The following is a 16982-nucleotide window of genomic DNA, read 5'->3' as shown; positions in this document are numbered from 1 at the left end:
GTGGTTGAGAGCTGCACTCTTCCATGATGTTAATGGAGGTGATGCGGCGTCAGGGATGGAGGCTGAGTGCCGAAGGGAGCTTGGAGTAAGGGATTGGGGTGTAGGAGGGAGAGTAGGGCCTGGGAGGGAGTTTGGGTGAAGGACGCAATTGTGGCCAAGGGCAGAGGATTGGGGTGCAGTGTTTTGGAATGTGACCTAGGGCAGGAGAGGATTGTGATCTAGGGCAGGGGATCGGGGTGGCAGGAGTTTGGATTGTGACCTCAGGTAGGAGGGGATTGTCATCTGGGGCAGGAGATTGGGGTGCCAGATCTGGGAGGGGTCTGGATGCAGGAGAGGGACAGAGGGTTGCAGAAGGGGGGGGGGGCTTGGGTGCCACAGGCAGGCTCTGGCCAGGAGACTTACCAGCTAGCAGCCCAACCAGCCTTCCTACCTGCAGAGCTAAATGCTTGTGGAGCTTAAAACATTTCTCAGCCAGCCTACCTTCCTACCCACCCTGTGCCTGTGCAAGCTGCATGGCCATGTGCTTGTGTGAATAATTGAGCCAGAGGGGAGGGGGCATGGTCTTTTATGAAACCGGCATCTCCCGCTGGCCAGAAATGGGCCATTGGGATTGTGCTGGGGGTGGAGACAGCACCTGAAGCCTTCCACTTCCTGTGCAGGATCACAGTTTTGAAAGAGAAATGGCCTGGCGGCCACTTTTCTGAACAGTATGTGGGGCTAGCAGGGGAGCTTTCCTGGGGTTCCCCACTGCATCCATGGGATGAATCTGGTGGCTTGGCAGACTGGATCCAGACCACAGGCCGTATTTTGCCCAGGACTGATCTAGACCATCCCTGGCAGATGTTTTTCTAAGCTGTTCTTAAAAATTTCCAGTGGAGATTCTAATTTATTCTAGTGCTTAACCACCCTGGCAGAAACCTTTGCCGAACCTGATTTCGAAGTTAAAAGTTGACTTTTTTGCAACAAGAAAGATTTTTCATCTATATGAGTTGTGGAAAAATGACCCCTGCTGGATCTTAAGTCTGCATGCAATTTCATTATTATTGCTACTCTTAGCTTTCCCAAGTAGAAACAGTAGTAGAGTGGAATTGACATACTGGGGTCAGATTTATTTGCCATTTAGAAACCTGGTAGGTATTGGTGATATCAGTGTGATTCTTGCTAGTTTCATCAATACTCCAAGCTCTTAAGTAACAGTGATACTGATCTGAATCTTGTCAGTTTGATTGTACTATCCTTGCTGCTTTTGAAAGATCAACAGCACAATAGGCATGAGTGTAGGGGAACATTTGAACCTGGCTGGACGCTCATTAATAGATACTATATATGTTTTTGTTAGTCTCTAAGGTGCCACAGGACTACTCACTTTTAAAGTTAGACTAACACAGCTACCCCCCTGAGACTTTTTAGCACCATAAGCAAGCACGCCAGTAGATTAAGATTAGAACCTTAATAATGGAGGTTGAGGAAGATTGCTCTATCCTTTCACCAACTTCTGGAGGCTAGTGCCAGTCAGTAGCAGTGGTACTACTTCTACCACCCCCACCATAGCAGCAAGAAGATGTGAAACTTTAGATTGTCATATCAATCTTTTGACTGGCTGGGTTTCTTGGCTAGTTGCTGCCAGTTCCCTGAGTGGCACAGGCTTCAGCTTTTGCCATGGGGCTCTGCCCAGCCCTGTGCTTATAGTGGATGCCGTGGGGTTTTGGTCCCAGACCCCCCCTCCAGGGGGCTTCTGTGTGGGCTCCAGCCACATATTTCTGGAGGCTGCCAGGGAACTTTGGCTGCATGCTGCTGCAGGACTTTGGCCTAGCCCCCATTCCCAGGGGCTGCTGCAGGGCTGCTTACATGGACTGCCCAGGGACTACGGTCTCAGCACCGTGCTTCCAGGGACTGTCACGGGGCTCTGATTCCATGCTCCAGGGAGCTGCTGTGGGGCTCTGTCCCTGCACTTCTGGGACTGTCAGGAGATGTCAGCCTGGCGCTGTCATAGGGCTGCCAGAGAACTCCAGCCCTAGCCCTGTGCTGTTGCAGGCTACGGGGGGCTCCATCTCCGGTCCTGTGCTGCTGCCTGCAGCTCATTGCTGACCCTATTTTTCCCAGCCCCAGCTGTCCCTCCTGCCCTTAGGCTCCCGGGGTCTCTGCTCCAGGAGCGTCCATGGTCCTATGGACCACAGATGTTGCCAGACCAGAGAATGCTGAGTTTAAGATGTTGCCTATAGGTCTTGCTGGTGTGTCTTTTTGTATCAGTCTTGGGCTACTAGGTGTTAATTTTTTTGAAGCCCTGTTCTAATGACTGTTATGCCATTTTATTGCTTTTTTTTATTGCTCATCATTTTTGCAATTTAATTGGTCATAAGTTTCCTTCATGTAGTTCTGAAGAGGCTACTTGAGCTAGAAATTGGTGTGTAAATAATGAAATTTGACTTGCATTTACAGTTGAAGGATCAGGTTTTTTTTCTTTGTCAACTACATTGCATATTGTAATAGATGGTAGCATTTTTGGAGTTGTTGAGTGTTTTTGCATCTAAAGGTATCATCTTGTTTGTTAGAACTAGACATTGTTTATTACAACACTGGAGAAGAGGATTCAGGTTGCCAGAATTATGAACCAGGCAGTTACTCTTCATCTCTTCATATATATCCCCTAAAGCAAATACATTTCTTTTCTGTAGTCTTTATTCTTGCTAGTCAAGAAATACACTAAGCTCTTGAGATGTTCTTTTTCTTCTTTCCATTGTGAGATGTGTGATTGCCCTTAAGTAATACTCCCTTCCTGTTTGTTTTTTGACTTCTCCCTCCTCCCCCATCCCTCTTTTCATGTTCTGTCACTTTCTTTTAATGTACTTAATTTTAGAGCTTAATTCTGCAGCTTTTACCCATACAATAACTTCTTGTTTACTCAAGTAGTTTTACTATCCTTAAAAAGTCCAGTGGCACCTTATAGACTAACCGATTTATTGGCGCATAAGCTTTCGTGGGCAAAAATCCACTTCATCAGATGCATGTAGTGGAAATTCCAGAGACCGTTATAAATATACAGGCACATGAAAAGAAGAATACCAATCAAGAGGAAGGCCAGAGATAACGAGGTCAATTCAGTCAGGGAGGATGTGGCCCACTTCTAGCAGCTGATGTGGAGGTGTGAACACCAAGCCTACATCTACACTGCATCCCTCTTGTGCAAAAGCCTATGCAAATGAAGTGTAGATTAGCATATCACTGTTTCATTTGCATAATTAATTGGGGGCTGTTTTTGCTCGAGGCTTTTGTGCAAAAAAGAGCTGTCTACACAGCTCCTTTTTGCACAACCCTCCCCCCCCCCCCCTGCACAAGAGCCATTCTTCCTCATTTTTTCAGGAAGAATGGCTCTTGCACAAAAAGGGCCCCTAATTAACTATGCAAATGAAGCACAGCAGTATGCTAATCGGTGTTTCATTTGCATAGGCTTTTTTGCAAGAGGGATGAAATGTAGATATAACCCAAGAGAGGAGAAACTGCTTTTGTAGTTGGCTAGCCATTCACAGTCTTTGTTTAATCCTAAATTGATAGTATTAAATTTGCAAGTGAATTGTAGCTCTGCAGTTTCTCTTTGAAGACCAAAGGTCCATCTAGCCCAGTATCCTGTCTGCCGACAGTGGCCAATACCAGATGCCACTGGTAATTGAGGGAACACAACAGGTAATCCTCACGTGATCCCTCTCCTGTCACCCATTTCCAGACAGTAAATTAGTTGATTAAACTATATTTAACATCCCTAGTAGACATTACAATGGGTTATTCTAAGAAGCATGTATAGTGGATGTATTTGTGGCACTATCAATATTTTAAGTTTTTTTTTTTTAAAGGTGAATGCTAAACACTTACTCTAAAATACATTTATTACTTGCCACATGTGCTGAGCTACATACCCTACATTTTTTTTTGGAATGCTGTGGATTGCTTTGGGTGTGTGTGCGTGCGCACTTGACACTCTTGTGTACCTAGGGATGTGAAAGTATGTAACCGGCCTCATTGTGTGTAACCATGAAGGTTTCCTAGGCCCCTGGTACACACTGGGAGCTTGCTTAAAAGCTGGCCACTGGGGAGCCACTTGCTCCCCCCATGCTGCCGCCTTTGTATCCGGGGAAAGGGGCAGGCAGGAGCCAACTGCTGTCCACTTGTAAGGACTGAAAAATTCAGCAGGTACATGGTTAATTAAATTCATTTTAACATCCTTGTTTTACTACACATTTTTCTAAAAAAATACCACTTTGGAAGTTACTAAAGTTGCCATCTACTCCAAAAAACAAAAAGAAGCACAGAAGGAAATGCATACAGTTCCAAAAACAGAGTACTTTGTGGACTTTTATCTGAAAGTGTTTATATGGGAATTAAAAAAAGCAGAACCTAGGAAAATATTTAACACTTAAATCTCCTTTTTTATATACTTTTAAATCAGCTGTTGCAAAACAAATGGAGATCCTTGAACTTATCAAGTGAGTGAAAAAGGGCTTACCTTAAAGTTAAATTCTTTACTGTAATACTAGGGGGGCTGTGCCCTCTGCTTGCTATGCTCTCCTACCTCTTCTCTGGTTGCTTTTGCTTTGCTGAGAGAGCCTGTTGACACTGATGTCATTCTGTCACATAGCAGGATCATTCTATCATCTGGCAGGAAAAATTTACTTTTTTTCCCTCTCTCTAGAAAAAAACGAAAATAAAGCAAGGGGTTGCCTGGATCCGGTTCCTGAGGCTCCGGGGGGGCCCCCAGCATTGGGGATCCCATGCTGTTGCTCCAGCGCCCCACTGTGGGGCTGGAGTACATAAAATCTACTTACCTGGGCCCCCTCAAGGAGTCTGAGAGGAATGTAGGGAGTGTCTTTCTCGTTCTCAGTCAGGGGCCACTGTTGGTTAGTGGTTGTGGAGAGTGTGTGTGTGTATGTGGCTTTTGCTGTGGTGGTGGGTTTTTATTCTTCCTCTGACACAGGGATCATGACTGTTCTCCTATCACTGAAATGCAGATATCTCCTGGAAAGATGGTCAGCAACCACTACAGTTGCACAAACAGTTACTTAGGAGTGGAAAATTAAGGGAATTTATTTAAGTTGTGGCTGAATTTAGGCAGGGGTGACTGCAATTACATTAAAATTAACATAAGCCCTTTTTCAGAAGATCCCTTATTTCTACTTTCAAGGGCTTATTTTCCGCAAGATCCCGTCTAGACTGGCGCTTTTCTCTGGCAAAACCCCGAGCCGGAAAAAAGCGGCAGCCATGTTCGTGCAAATGCCGCGGGGGATATTTAAATCCCCTGCGGCATTTGCAATTCCGAAGTGTCTCATTAGCATCCCTTTTCCGGAAAAGGGTGCCAATGTAGACACAGCCGTTGTGTCTAGCTTCAACATCAGTTCTTCACTCACTGCTGAAATCTTCCTCCCATTGATGTCAATTGTGGGTTGTTGGGATGTTTTGTTTGGTGTTTTTTTTGCCATTGACTTCATTTGGAGGGGGAAGAGAGAGAATGCTCTCCTTTGTTAAAAGTGCTGCAGCTTAAAAATAATATTGTTATCCTAGAACTTTTGGGTTCAAAGACTTGTGTTTCTGATGCTGTGAGATCAGGATCTAGTTCTAGTTCTGGCTATACAGGCTAGGGATATAAATATTCGTTTATGAAGGCAGCCGTGTAACCATTAAAAATACTAGCGGTTATGTGCTGTGGGCTTTGCAGTAAGAATAAAGCTTGATACTGCAGAGCCCGCAGTGAAGACTGAATTGGCAAGGACTACCAGCCCTGTTCCCTAGGAGGCTTTGCTATGGGCTCTGCAGCTGGCTACCTTGGAGCCAGCGTGTAATGTGTGGCAAAGTGGCTGGTCTGTGCCTTCCATGGATTGGGGTGTTCCAGCTGGCCAGAGTAACCTCTGCCTGTTGTGGGGCCCCCCAGAGCTGGTGGAGCCCGCTGCCTGGGGTGGACGGGGAGTTGCTTCAGTTCCTACCAGTTCAGCAGAACCGGTAAGCATTGCCTGTTTAGGATGATGCTTACAGATCATGCCTATATTAGGGACACAAAAGATTAGGTAGTACAGAGAGGCAATAGAGTCTCCATAATCTAGATTGGAATTAGGCTCTGGAATTTTGTGGAATGGGCCATGATACTGGTTTCTTGTAAAGTGGTAAGATGAATTCCTCTTCTAGGATGAAACAAGAAGTTGGTGTGACCAGGTTAAACACGTTCTTTGAGTTTGGAGAGAGGCTGATACATGGAGAGGCAAATTGGGTTAAATGACAGGTTTGTTTGGTGGATGTAGAAAATTGGAGAATAGTTATTTTGAAATCTTATCTTGACAAGCTGATGTATGTGAGCTTCATATTTTATAGTAATTGATAACAAGTGTGTTTAGTGTTTCATTTGGATAGTTTTAAGGCCTGAAGGAATTTTAGTAAAATATACTTCCATATTAAAATTACTGTAGGAAAATTTCACGAAAAATTACTTATTATTATGAAGTTCAGTCTTTTTGTGTTTCCTAATCCTGAATTCAAGTATTTATTACATGGAAAGCCCTGTGTTTCACAGTATTTGGAGTGCTGTTAATTTTACTCCTCTATTTTGACAACTCAGATCCTCTTGAGCTTGATGCTTACACATCTGACTACTCATCTGGGGAAAGAATGAGAACTGATGACAAAACTGACATCCAAAAGAAAGGCAGAAGTTCACATAAGGACTATAACTCTGCATTTTCAGCAAATTTTAATGTAGAATATTAAGGTTGTTTTTACTGGAATCTTGTCTAAATTCAGTAATGTAGTATCACCTCTCATCTCAACAGTGAGATGAGGTGTTGTTACATCTTACTATACCTACCTATAAAAAGTTGTTTCTGCAGGATGGCAGAGTGACATCATCCCCTTTCCCCAGTGCTGGCTGCCACGCCATGCCTCCTTCCTCCCCTGTGCTTGGCAGCCAGGAGGAGAGCGCAGAGCTTATAAAGCCTCAGCAGCTCCTCCCCCACCCTGCGCCTGCTGGGCAGAGCAGGGCCTAACGTTGCCTCGACCGGGGAGGTGGTTGTGGTGGTTTATAGTTAGGCCATGACAGAGTGTAGGGCGGGGGGGAAGGGCCTGGGCTGGAGGAGGGGATCCAGGCTGGTGCAGTGGAAGGCAGGGGTGTGGAGAGGGAGAAGGGACCCAGTCTCTTGCAGCTACAGCCCAGCCCTCTCTGGTGGGGTTGGAGAGCTGTGGGGACTGCCTATCCCCACAAATGGGGTGGAGGGACGGGTGTTGATAAGCATAGCGAGCAGGGGTAACACCCCCTAGTAATAAGTTGCTGAAGTTAAAAGCTATTCTATCCTTAAGTAGAGAATTTCCATCCTGTTTTGAAATCAGCAACTACTTGATCATGATTGCAATTTTGTGTATTCCTATTTAATTTTTTGCAGGCTTATAAAAAGAAGGGGATAAACTGTAACTCCTGTGAAGAAAGATTTTTACTCCATTTTGGATTTGTTCAATGGTGTTTTTTTTGGTTCTCAATTGGAAATTCTTCCAGAATGTAGTAACAAAAAAATTACTCCAACCTTAATTGCAGGATTGTTGGTCTGCATCTTGTCAGTACCCTAGCAATCAGACCCCCTCAAATTGTCTATTCTAGACCAGTGATTCCTAACCTTTTCAAGCATATAGATCCCTTTTCAGTCTATTAAAGCTTCACAGCTTTACCTCCTCTCTCCCCCCCCCCCCCCCCCCCCGGGAGAAAATAAAAAGAAAAGAAAAGTAAGGATCAAGCCCACGCAGTGGGCCCTATCCTTATTTTAAAACTTTCCACTGACCCTCTGCAGTACCATCTTGGACCACCAATGGTCTGCAGACCACAGGTTGAGAACGACTATGCTAGAGGGTTTGATGTGAGTGTCTCATTCCATTAACAACTTAATCTCATCTTGCAAATATAATTATGTAACATTTTTCATCTGTGTAGACTGGATCGTCTCTTCATTTTATTGGACACTGGTACCACACCAGTAACAAGAAAAGCGGCTGCACAGCAACTTGGTGAGGTGGTGAAACTCCATCCCCATGAACTGAATAATCTCTTATCTAAAGTAAGCATCTATTTTTTTTTTTTTTAATGTAACATCAGATCCTTTCCAAATAGAGAATTGAAATGGGAATAAAATTAGATTTGTTTTCTGATGTGACAGCGAAGTGTTATTTGGCAATCTCCTCTTTTAGGAGACCATCTAAAAGAATCCCCCAAATTGACAACTATTTTGCTTCACTCTGATAAAGTTATTGTTTAATGGAAGTGATCTCCTAATTAAAACTGTGGGATTGTCACTTAAGATTGCTTTCACTATGTATTCAAGACGTGATTAATTCTTCATTCAATATTTGCTGTAATCTGGAAAGAGAAACTTGATTCATCAGTTTTCTACTGTTACCTCCGTAGTTCAGAAGTTTGATCTACATTGGGCTGGGCAATAAACTTTAATGGGGGTCACTCCAAGATTTTGGCAAGTACTCAAGGGCTGCATTTCTGTTGAAGAGGTTGGGTGCAGAAGAGAACTTGGCGTAGGAGACTGGAGTGCAGGAGGGAGTGTGGAGTCTGATAGGGAGTTGTAAAGGAGGTGCAGAGGGCTCGGGTGATGGCTTGGGGCAGGGGAATGGGGTACAGGGTCAGGGAAGGGGTATGGGTGCCAGAGAAGATTCTGGCCTGAGGTAAGGGTGTTGGAGAGTGGTGCATGGTCTGGGAGGGAGTTGTGACCTGGGGGAAAGGGGTACAGAGAGTTTGGGTGGTGGCCTGGGGCAAATACAGGCAGTCCCCGAGTTACGCGGATCCGACTTATGTCGGATCCGCAGTTACAAATGGGGATTTTCTTGCCCCGGAGGACTGGAGTGGCGGGTTGCCTGGTCCCGCCGCCCGCCTCCTCCGGGGCGAGAAAAGCTGCTCCCCGTCTCCCTGGTCTGCTGGGGGAGCCAGCAGACCAGGGAGACGGGGAGCAAAGCGGCGGAGGACCCGGGCCGGACCCGCGGCACTGATCTGGAAGCGCCACAGGTCCGGCCCCGGGTCCTCTGCTGCTTTGCTCAGTGTCTTCCTGGTCTGCTGGGGGGGGACGCAGCTAGTGTCTCCCCCACCCGCCCAGCAGACCAGGGAGACATGGAGCAAAGCCCGGGGCCTGTGGTAGAGCAGGTGGGGCGCTGCTCGGTTGGTCCAGTAGCGCCGAGGAGCGGCCGCGCTACTGGACCAACCCAGCAGCACCCGAGCTGCTCTGCCCCGGGCTTCCTGGAATCAGCTGCTGATCAGTTTCAGCAGCAGCTGACTTGGGGACGCCTGGGGTTCTTACGTTGAATCTGTATATAAGTCGGAACTGGTGTTCAGATTCAGCCGCCGTTGAAACTGATCAGTTTCAGCAGCGGCTGAATCTGGATGCCAGTTCCGACTTACATACAGATTCAGCTTAGGGACTGTAGGTTTGTTCTTATCTTGTACGTAACCCGGGGACTGCCTGTAGTTGGGGAGGTGAAAGGGCAGGGGAGAGGTGACAGAGGCAGGCTGTGGCTGGGAGGTGCTGACCTAGGCAGCTTCTAGTCAGCATCCCTGCAGGAATTTGAAGGCTTCCGTTGCAAGCTGCTCCGCACGGCTCTCTGCTCCAGGCACGGTAAAGGAGTGGCCGGGAGAGAGAGAGAAGGAGGATGCTTCATTGTCTGCCCCTGCCACCAGCAAAATATCTCTGCTGCTATTGGTCAAACTGGCCAATGGGAGCTGAGAGATTTTGCTGAGGGGCAGAGCAGAGCACCAAGCCTCCCTTCTCACTCCCAAAATAGAACAGCCACATTTAAAGTGGGTGTTGCTCTGCTGTACTGTGCTTAAGGGTTCCAGCGAGGCAGCCGCGGGCCAGATCTGGTGGCTTGGTGGGCTGGCTCTGGCCCACTGGTGGCCTCTTGCCCACCTCTGATCTACATGTTTCAAGGCTGACTGATTAGTAGCAGGTTTATGATTAGCATTGATTTTTAAAGGACTGAAGATGTTCATTTCTTTATTTTAATCCAGATGGATTTAGTTTGCAAACACAAATCCAGTTAAAAACCCAGAATCACCAAAAGTAATATTCATTTGACTGCAAATGGAAACAGAATGATCTCAGCTCTTTTCTTATTGAATGGATATGTATACCATAATTGATGCCGTTATCAGAGTGGCCAGAATAATGAATACTGTGCCACGTTTACCAAAAGATATAATGATAAATTGGTGTAGAAAAGTGTGTGCTGTCACGTCTCCTGTTGGTGGTCCTTGGGCAAAAATTGTATGCGTACTTTCTCAAGCTGAGAAAATAGTCTAGATCTTAAAAAGCAGCAAGCTGAATCAGGATGATAGGATGCAAAATCGTGTGTCGTAATCTAAGTTCTCTCTAAGCTGTGTGGTTTCCTATAGAGACCCATGTAGGGACTCAGGGCTATGGTGAGGAGAGATGCTTCTTCCCAAGCCCTGAAGTTGCTCCGGCCAGGGTAGATGTGTGCTGTGGCCAGTGGAGAAGCAGTTAGCTGCTGGTCTGATTTATGGGTGGAGGGGTGGGGAAGGTCCATGGGGCTCTGCATATTGCCCCTACCACTGGATCAGCACTCCTATTCGCTGGCATTTGTGAGCAAGAATGGTGCGCTGCAGAGCCTCATGCCCTGCTAGGATCCAGACCTACTTGTTGCTTCTGGGGTACAGTGTGGTGCCTCAGGATGGGCAGGCACCAGGCAGCCTGCTTTAATGCTGCTGACCAGAACCTCCCAGGTAAGCCTGAGCCCAACTGCCTGCCCAACCCTGAGCCCCCTCCTTCCCAAACTCTGCCACCTCCTGCTTTCCAACTCCCTCATCCCAAAAGCCCACACTCACAGCCCAGAGCATGTTACCTGAACTCAAATCCCCAGCCCAGAATTTGTACCCCCTCCTGCATCCCAACCACCAAGCCTGAGCCCCTCCCAGTCTGGTGCCCTCTCTTGAATCCCAAACCCCTCATCCTCGGAGCCATCACCCCTTCTTACACTCCACCCCCTGCCTCAACCCACAGCCCCTCCTGTATTTCCAAATCCCTCTGCTCCCTCCTATACCCAGAACCCCCACTTTAGAGCTCTCAACTGATTGGCTCCATCCCTGCCACACACTGTGACACTGTGCAGAATGACTTTTAGTATGTTATATGCCATCTCCATATTGGTGCACATAACAAAGTCAGTCCATTATGCACATGGACATAAAAAAATAGAGCAAGCACTGGTCTTAACTACTTGTTTGAGTTGGTGCTGGTTAATGAGCAGGCTAAGTGCTATTGATGACAAAGCAATGTGTATTCTGTTTCTTCCATGTTCAAGCTGTATTTTAAATGGAGTTTTTTGACCCATTGCATATAAATTGATCTTGTACAGCACCCAGTGCATTGGATGGCCGCTATGCTCATGAAATGAAAATTTATTTCAAGGTTTAGGTAACTAATTCATTTTCAAATCTTTCTTTAAAGGTGTTAATATACTTAAGAAGCACAAATTGGGATACTCGCATTGCAGCTGGCCAGGCTGTTGAAGCAATAGTGAAAAATGTACCCGAGTGGAATCCAACTCCACGACCAAAACAAGGTGCTTTTTAAGTGAACTGTAAGCAGTTGATGCTAACTCTACTGTACACTTATTCTAGAATAAAATTTGTCAGTCTTTCCCAATCTGCTTTATAAGCACAGTCTGAACACTACATAGGTAGAATCCATATTCAGCCTCTTAATAGGGTTTTGCTTTATTAAGGAAAGAATGCAACCAAAGGTTAAACCAATTCTTCTGCATAAATTTGGCTTCTTCTAGGATTTCATCAGGATTGCTCATCTCACATTCTAGATTTTTTTTTTTTTTTTTTTTTTGCTCATCTCACATTCTAGATAAATAAAACACCTTCATGAAATAGCAAAATTCCATTAATCCTTAAAGCTGTTAGAGTTGAGTGTTTTAAACCTGTTGCAAACACTTCCTCTTGCCCTTTTCCACCTTACACTCACCACTGAACATGCCCACCTAGTAGAAGGAGGAGTGATGTTATTGTGTTGCTTTGCCCAGATATTTTGTGAACATCTCCAGTTACTTTTCTACAAAAAATCTGTATGGCTAAAACTACTAAGAGCCAGGTCTGTATGTACTGTCTCTAATTTTGGAGATAGTGAAGTCATTTGATTCTACTGATATTTGTTGGCCCAGTATATATTACTCTGTTATGGTCCTATTATCTGGATGCTGAATATAATTATTGGACAAGTCAGTTCTCCCTCCTGTCTTTTGGGTATGTATACACTCAACTCTTGTGCTTCTGTAAAACTGAAAAAAATAGGTTGTACTAATGCTGACTTGGGTATATAGACTTCCTAATAATAAATCACATTACATTGTAAGTGAGCAATATTTTGTTTGTTTAAATTAGGTAAGCAAATAATTGGTATACTACTTAGATTTTGGATAGGCCCACGTTTGTGTTTGAAGTGCACAAATCCTGATAACTTGTGAGCATATCAGCCTTGTGGGCCTGTAAATCTGTTTGTGCACACAAAATAGGTACAGCTAGCTAAGGTATGAAACACAAGCATCTTCATGAGGGCAATATTTCTAGACACATTTTATTGGCTCTGATGGATTGTGATATGTAGATTCTTCTCTCCATGAGACCTTTGAACTCACAAATTAAAATACTTGTATTTGTTTTCTGAGGAAACTCTTCCTTTCCCACCTTTTGCCCCTGCTTCTCATGTGAAAGAGCATTGCTGTTGACTTATCTTTAAAGTTTCATTTTTAATTTCTATCTAGAATCTGATTCAGAAAGTCCTATGGATGATTCATCTGCCACTGATCGTCTGCGTTTTGATAGATTTGATATATGTCGACTGTTAAAACATGGAGCGTCTCTTCTTGGGTCTGCTGGTGCAGAATTTGAGGTCCAAGAAGATAAATCAGGTTTGTGTTCTATTTAATTTATATCTATACACATATAACTGGGAAATAAATCGGTGCATGTGTTGACTGTATTATAGGTTGTGGCAATCAAAGATCTCTCCTGCTAGGAAGTAGGTATGAGGAACTTGCTAAATCAAGACTGTCTGTTTTGGTTTGGGTTCTCAGTTGAGGCCGGAGGAATCAATTATTGCTACTCAGCTCTGCTTGCAAAATAGTTTCTATGCTAAAGTAGTGGGATTGGTGGGATTTTTTTTTTTTTAAAAAGTCATTGTCTCAGCAGAGCTATGATAAATGCAGGGGGGGGGAAATGAAATAAGATGTTTGTAGTTGAGTTCAAAGGGAAAATGACAAGAGAAAAGGAAAAGTAAGGTTTTTACAGCAACAGTAATTCAGCCACATTGTTCATGTACAGGTTTTCTATTTTTAGCCTAAGTCTATTGTAATATCTTTTTGTATTTCTGGTGTACATCAAAAAGGCTTAATTTTCCTGCTTCTTTATAAAATCATGACTTTTGTGACCTCAGACTTGACTTAACCTTAGCATGGTTTTGGGATTCTCAAATGTTTTCATAGGGTGAATTGCATTTTAATAGAGTTTGTGACTGGAGAGGTATTGCAGGTCTCTCAGATAGTATTAATGTGACAACCACGGAAATTGACTGCACAGGAAAACCGTATCATGAAAGTGTGGTTTTTTTTTTTTTTTTTTTTTTTTTTTTTTAAGCTTTATTAAAAAATGGTCCTGTAGCACCCTAGTGACTAATACATATATATGTATTTAGTACCATCAGACACAGGCAAAGTGTGTGTGTCTTTGTCTGTCTAAGATGCTACAGGACCTCTTGTGTTTTTGTTTTTTTTAAGTATTTTTAAGTTACAGGCAACATGGCTACACCTCTGAGACTGTTTCAGCTTTGTTAGTGATAAACTAGGAAATAACGGAGAGGAGCCAGCAACATATGATGAGCCAGCTGTCCAGCAAGTGCTCCATGAACATTGTGTTCCACAGACTAGTGGTGATGGTTATAAACATTTTATGGTACTATCTAAAGGCACCATTTGGGATTGAGGTCCTACTATGTTAGCTGTTGTGCAGGTGTAGATAAGAGACAATCCTTGCCCTGAACAGTTTCAATCTAAACAAAACAGAACAAAGTAGGAGATGTTAAATCCCTATGAGAGAGAATTTGAAGAAATAGTTCTGCTTTATTAGATGTGACTTTTTTTTATTTGTTGGGTTTGTTTTTTAAATCGGAGATAGTAAGATGAGGAGTGTGGAAGGGGAAAGAGGCCTCTGTAGACCATAGTCAGCATCTTGGGTTTGGTAGACATCATAAAAGAGGTGCGTCTTAATGAGTGTTGCGTGTTGGGTTTTTTTTAAGGAGGACAAGATGTAACAGCTGCGTGCTATATTAATGAGTTTTTTCTGAACATTAGGAGTGGCATGAGTGCACACAGATGCTAAAGGAAGGAAGCTAACTCATGCACAGAAAAAGCTGGATGTTGACAGAGCCCTCAGTGTTGCCTAGAGTGCACCATGCGGTGCTCTGGCAGCGATTTAAATGCCCTGGGGCTTTTTGTATTGCTGGGCACTGGGACAACTGCTCCCTTTGTCCCTGCTTCCCACCCTTTCCCTGTCGGCAGGCCTGACTAGGATCATGAAGTTTGTTCACAGTGAAAGAGAGGAACCGTTAGGGTAGGGGTCAGCAACCTGTGGCACACGAGCTGATTTTTCTATGGTACACAGGGTGGGAGCTTAGTCCCACCTCTCCTACCCGCACAGTGGGGAGCTTGTGCTGTGGCTCGAGCCTCAACCACAGCAGGCTGGAGCACCAGCTCTGGATTCCTGCTTGGGGGAGAAGAGGCAGGAGAGGCGTCCCTGGGGCTGTCCCTGCCTGTCCTGTGCGTACAGCTATGGTGTTAAAGCCCCTCCCCACTGCACTACAGGCTCTGTCTCCTGCTTCACTGGCTGGGCCTGCTCCACAGATTGGAGCTGGGTGGCCAGTCACATGTGGGTGCCGGGGCCCAGGGCTGTGCTGTGCTGCTCCCCATGAGGTATGGGTGTGTGAGGACGGGGAGCAGGGTTCCCTTTCAGTTGCTTGCCTATGCGGCCATGCACAAAAAAAATCTTAGACCTGCCCAAGTCACCTGCAGAGCCATGCAGAAGCACACTCAACCACTTACTTTTCTGCGGGACAGGAAAGTGAGTGGTGGTGGTCTGGTGGGTTCTGGCAAGGCCGTGTGGTGCGAGTGGCTCGCCTGCCTCACCCCCATTTGCTCTGGCTGGCCCCGGGGCATGGTGAGGCGATCCCTGTTTGAGCAGCTTCACTGGCCCCACTTCCTGCTACGATGGGTGGAACGCCACAGCCTAGTCAGCACCGGAGCTGCGTGTCAGTACCAGAGCCACCACGTGGCAGAAGGTGGTTGGTTGGGCAGCCATGGGTGGTACTGGAGCTGCCTAGTGGTGGGTGGTGGCGGCCCAGGCTGGATGGCCAGGACCAGAGCTGCCAAGTGGTGGGTGGCAGTGGCAGCTCTGGGGCCGGAGCTGTTGCACGTCGCCCAAACCTATCTCTGCACATCCTCCCCCCCTCCCTCCCCCCCTTCCCGGCTCTTGGCAGCAGACACCAGCCAGAAGCCCTAGCACCCTTATCCTAGGAGCAACTGGCTTGGAGTGCTGGGCAGCACAGTCCCAGCTCCCCCATCACCCAGTGTTTGAGGGAGTTGGGCAGCCCTAGCTTTGCTCTCCCCTTTCCCTCCCCCCGCAATAATGGGCAGCCCCGTTCCAGCCACCCTCTAGTGAGGAGCTGTCAGTTCCCTGACCTCTCAGACCCCCCATCCTGAGTTCTTCCCCTTGCCTTGAATCCTGCAACCCCCAAGTCACCTCATATCTTCCCCCCCCCCCCCCCGATTCCTGTACCACAGGGTCATGCACCTTGTTAATTATTGTGTGTGTTTAAAACTGGCACCATGGTAGTGCAGATCCGAGCAAGCGCATATGATGTCAATGTTGGGTATGTCTACGCTGCATGGCTATTTCAGGATACCAGAGGTAACCCTGGAATAGCCACCCTGCGTCTACACAAGTCGGCCAACAGTTCAAAATAAATTACGGGCGTGCTATTTCACCATCTCAGTACACCTCATTGCATGAGGGATAATGGATGGCTTGAAATAGCGTGTTATTTCAAAATTTGGCGTTGTGTAGATGCGCCAAACTTCAGAATAAACTAATTTGAAATAAGATACACAATTTGCATAGCTCAAATTGTTTAGTTTAGGGTGCTGTGTAGATGCACCCTTAATGAATAAGACAAAACTCACTCCGCACACAGCTGGGAAAACTTAGAGTGAACACTGGCTCCTTCCCTAGTGCCCGCCTGGAGCCTGTGACTCCAGGCACAGTGGAAGGGTAAGTCCTGGGCAAAGGGCTGCGCCAGACAGGGAAGTTATTCTGTTCTCCTTCCTCACCCAGTGCTGCTTCCCTGCCAGTGAGTATGCTGAGGGGAACAGGGATGTGAGAGTGGGAGTGAAAGAGGATGCGGGGGGAAATGGGAGGGGGCAGGGGCTGCACTGCAGGGAATGGGGCAATGCAGGGGGATCAGGCTGTGGCGGGGAGGGGGAATCATGGCCTTATTCAGTTCTCTGAAATCCTTTGATTTGTCTGTAATTTGGAAGTGCCTAATCCTCACCATATCTAGGTATTCAGAACTTCCCAAGCTTTAAATAGGTTTTTCAAGTTTGCGTGGTAGGCAAGTACCATTATTTTTTTTTATTTTGTGATGAGACTTTCACAACTTAATACATCGTTTGTGGCAGAACTAGGACTAGATTCTAAGCAGATGTGAGTTCTAAACCCAATCATAAAACTATCCTTTCCTTCCTACAGAATTCAATTCTCCATCAGGAGCCATAACTGGGGGAAACTAGCATGGAATAATCTTAGTTTTTTGTTAGCTGTGGGATTTTTGTTGTTGATTTTTAAATAAGACATGTTTAATTTTTATTTAGCAAGGCTCCATTATTGATAGTCCTCT

The 16982-nt window shown here is 45.7% G+C and overlaps 1 protein-coding gene across 1 annotated transcript in view; it reads left to right on the top strand.

The window, feature by feature from the left end:
- Nucleotides 1-16982, top strand: part of BTAF1 (B-TFIID TATA-box binding protein associated factor 1) — a 117882-nt gene that overhangs the window by 3885 nt on the left and 97015 nt on the right. Inside the window, exons 2-4 of the mRNA XM_014581830.3 lie at nucleotides 7952-8075; nucleotides 11481-11595; nucleotides 12802-12948. Of these exons, the coding sequence (XP_014437316.1) occupies nucleotides 7952-8075; nucleotides 11481-11595; nucleotides 12802-12948 (386 nt within the window). The remainder of the gene's footprint in view (nucleotides 1-7951; nucleotides 8076-11480; nucleotides 11596-12801; nucleotides 12949-16982) is intronic.

The sequence above is a fragment of the Pelodiscus sinensis genome, chromosome 8 (assembly GCF_049634645.1).
Source record: "Pelodiscus sinensis isolate JC-2024 chromosome 8, ASM4963464v1, whole genome shotgun sequence".
NCBI lineage: Eukaryota > Metazoa > Chordata > Testudines > Trionychidae > Pelodiscus > Pelodiscus sinensis.
The sequence above is the reverse complement of the archived record's forward strand: the minus strand, read 5'-3'. Positions and strand labels throughout refer to the sequence as shown.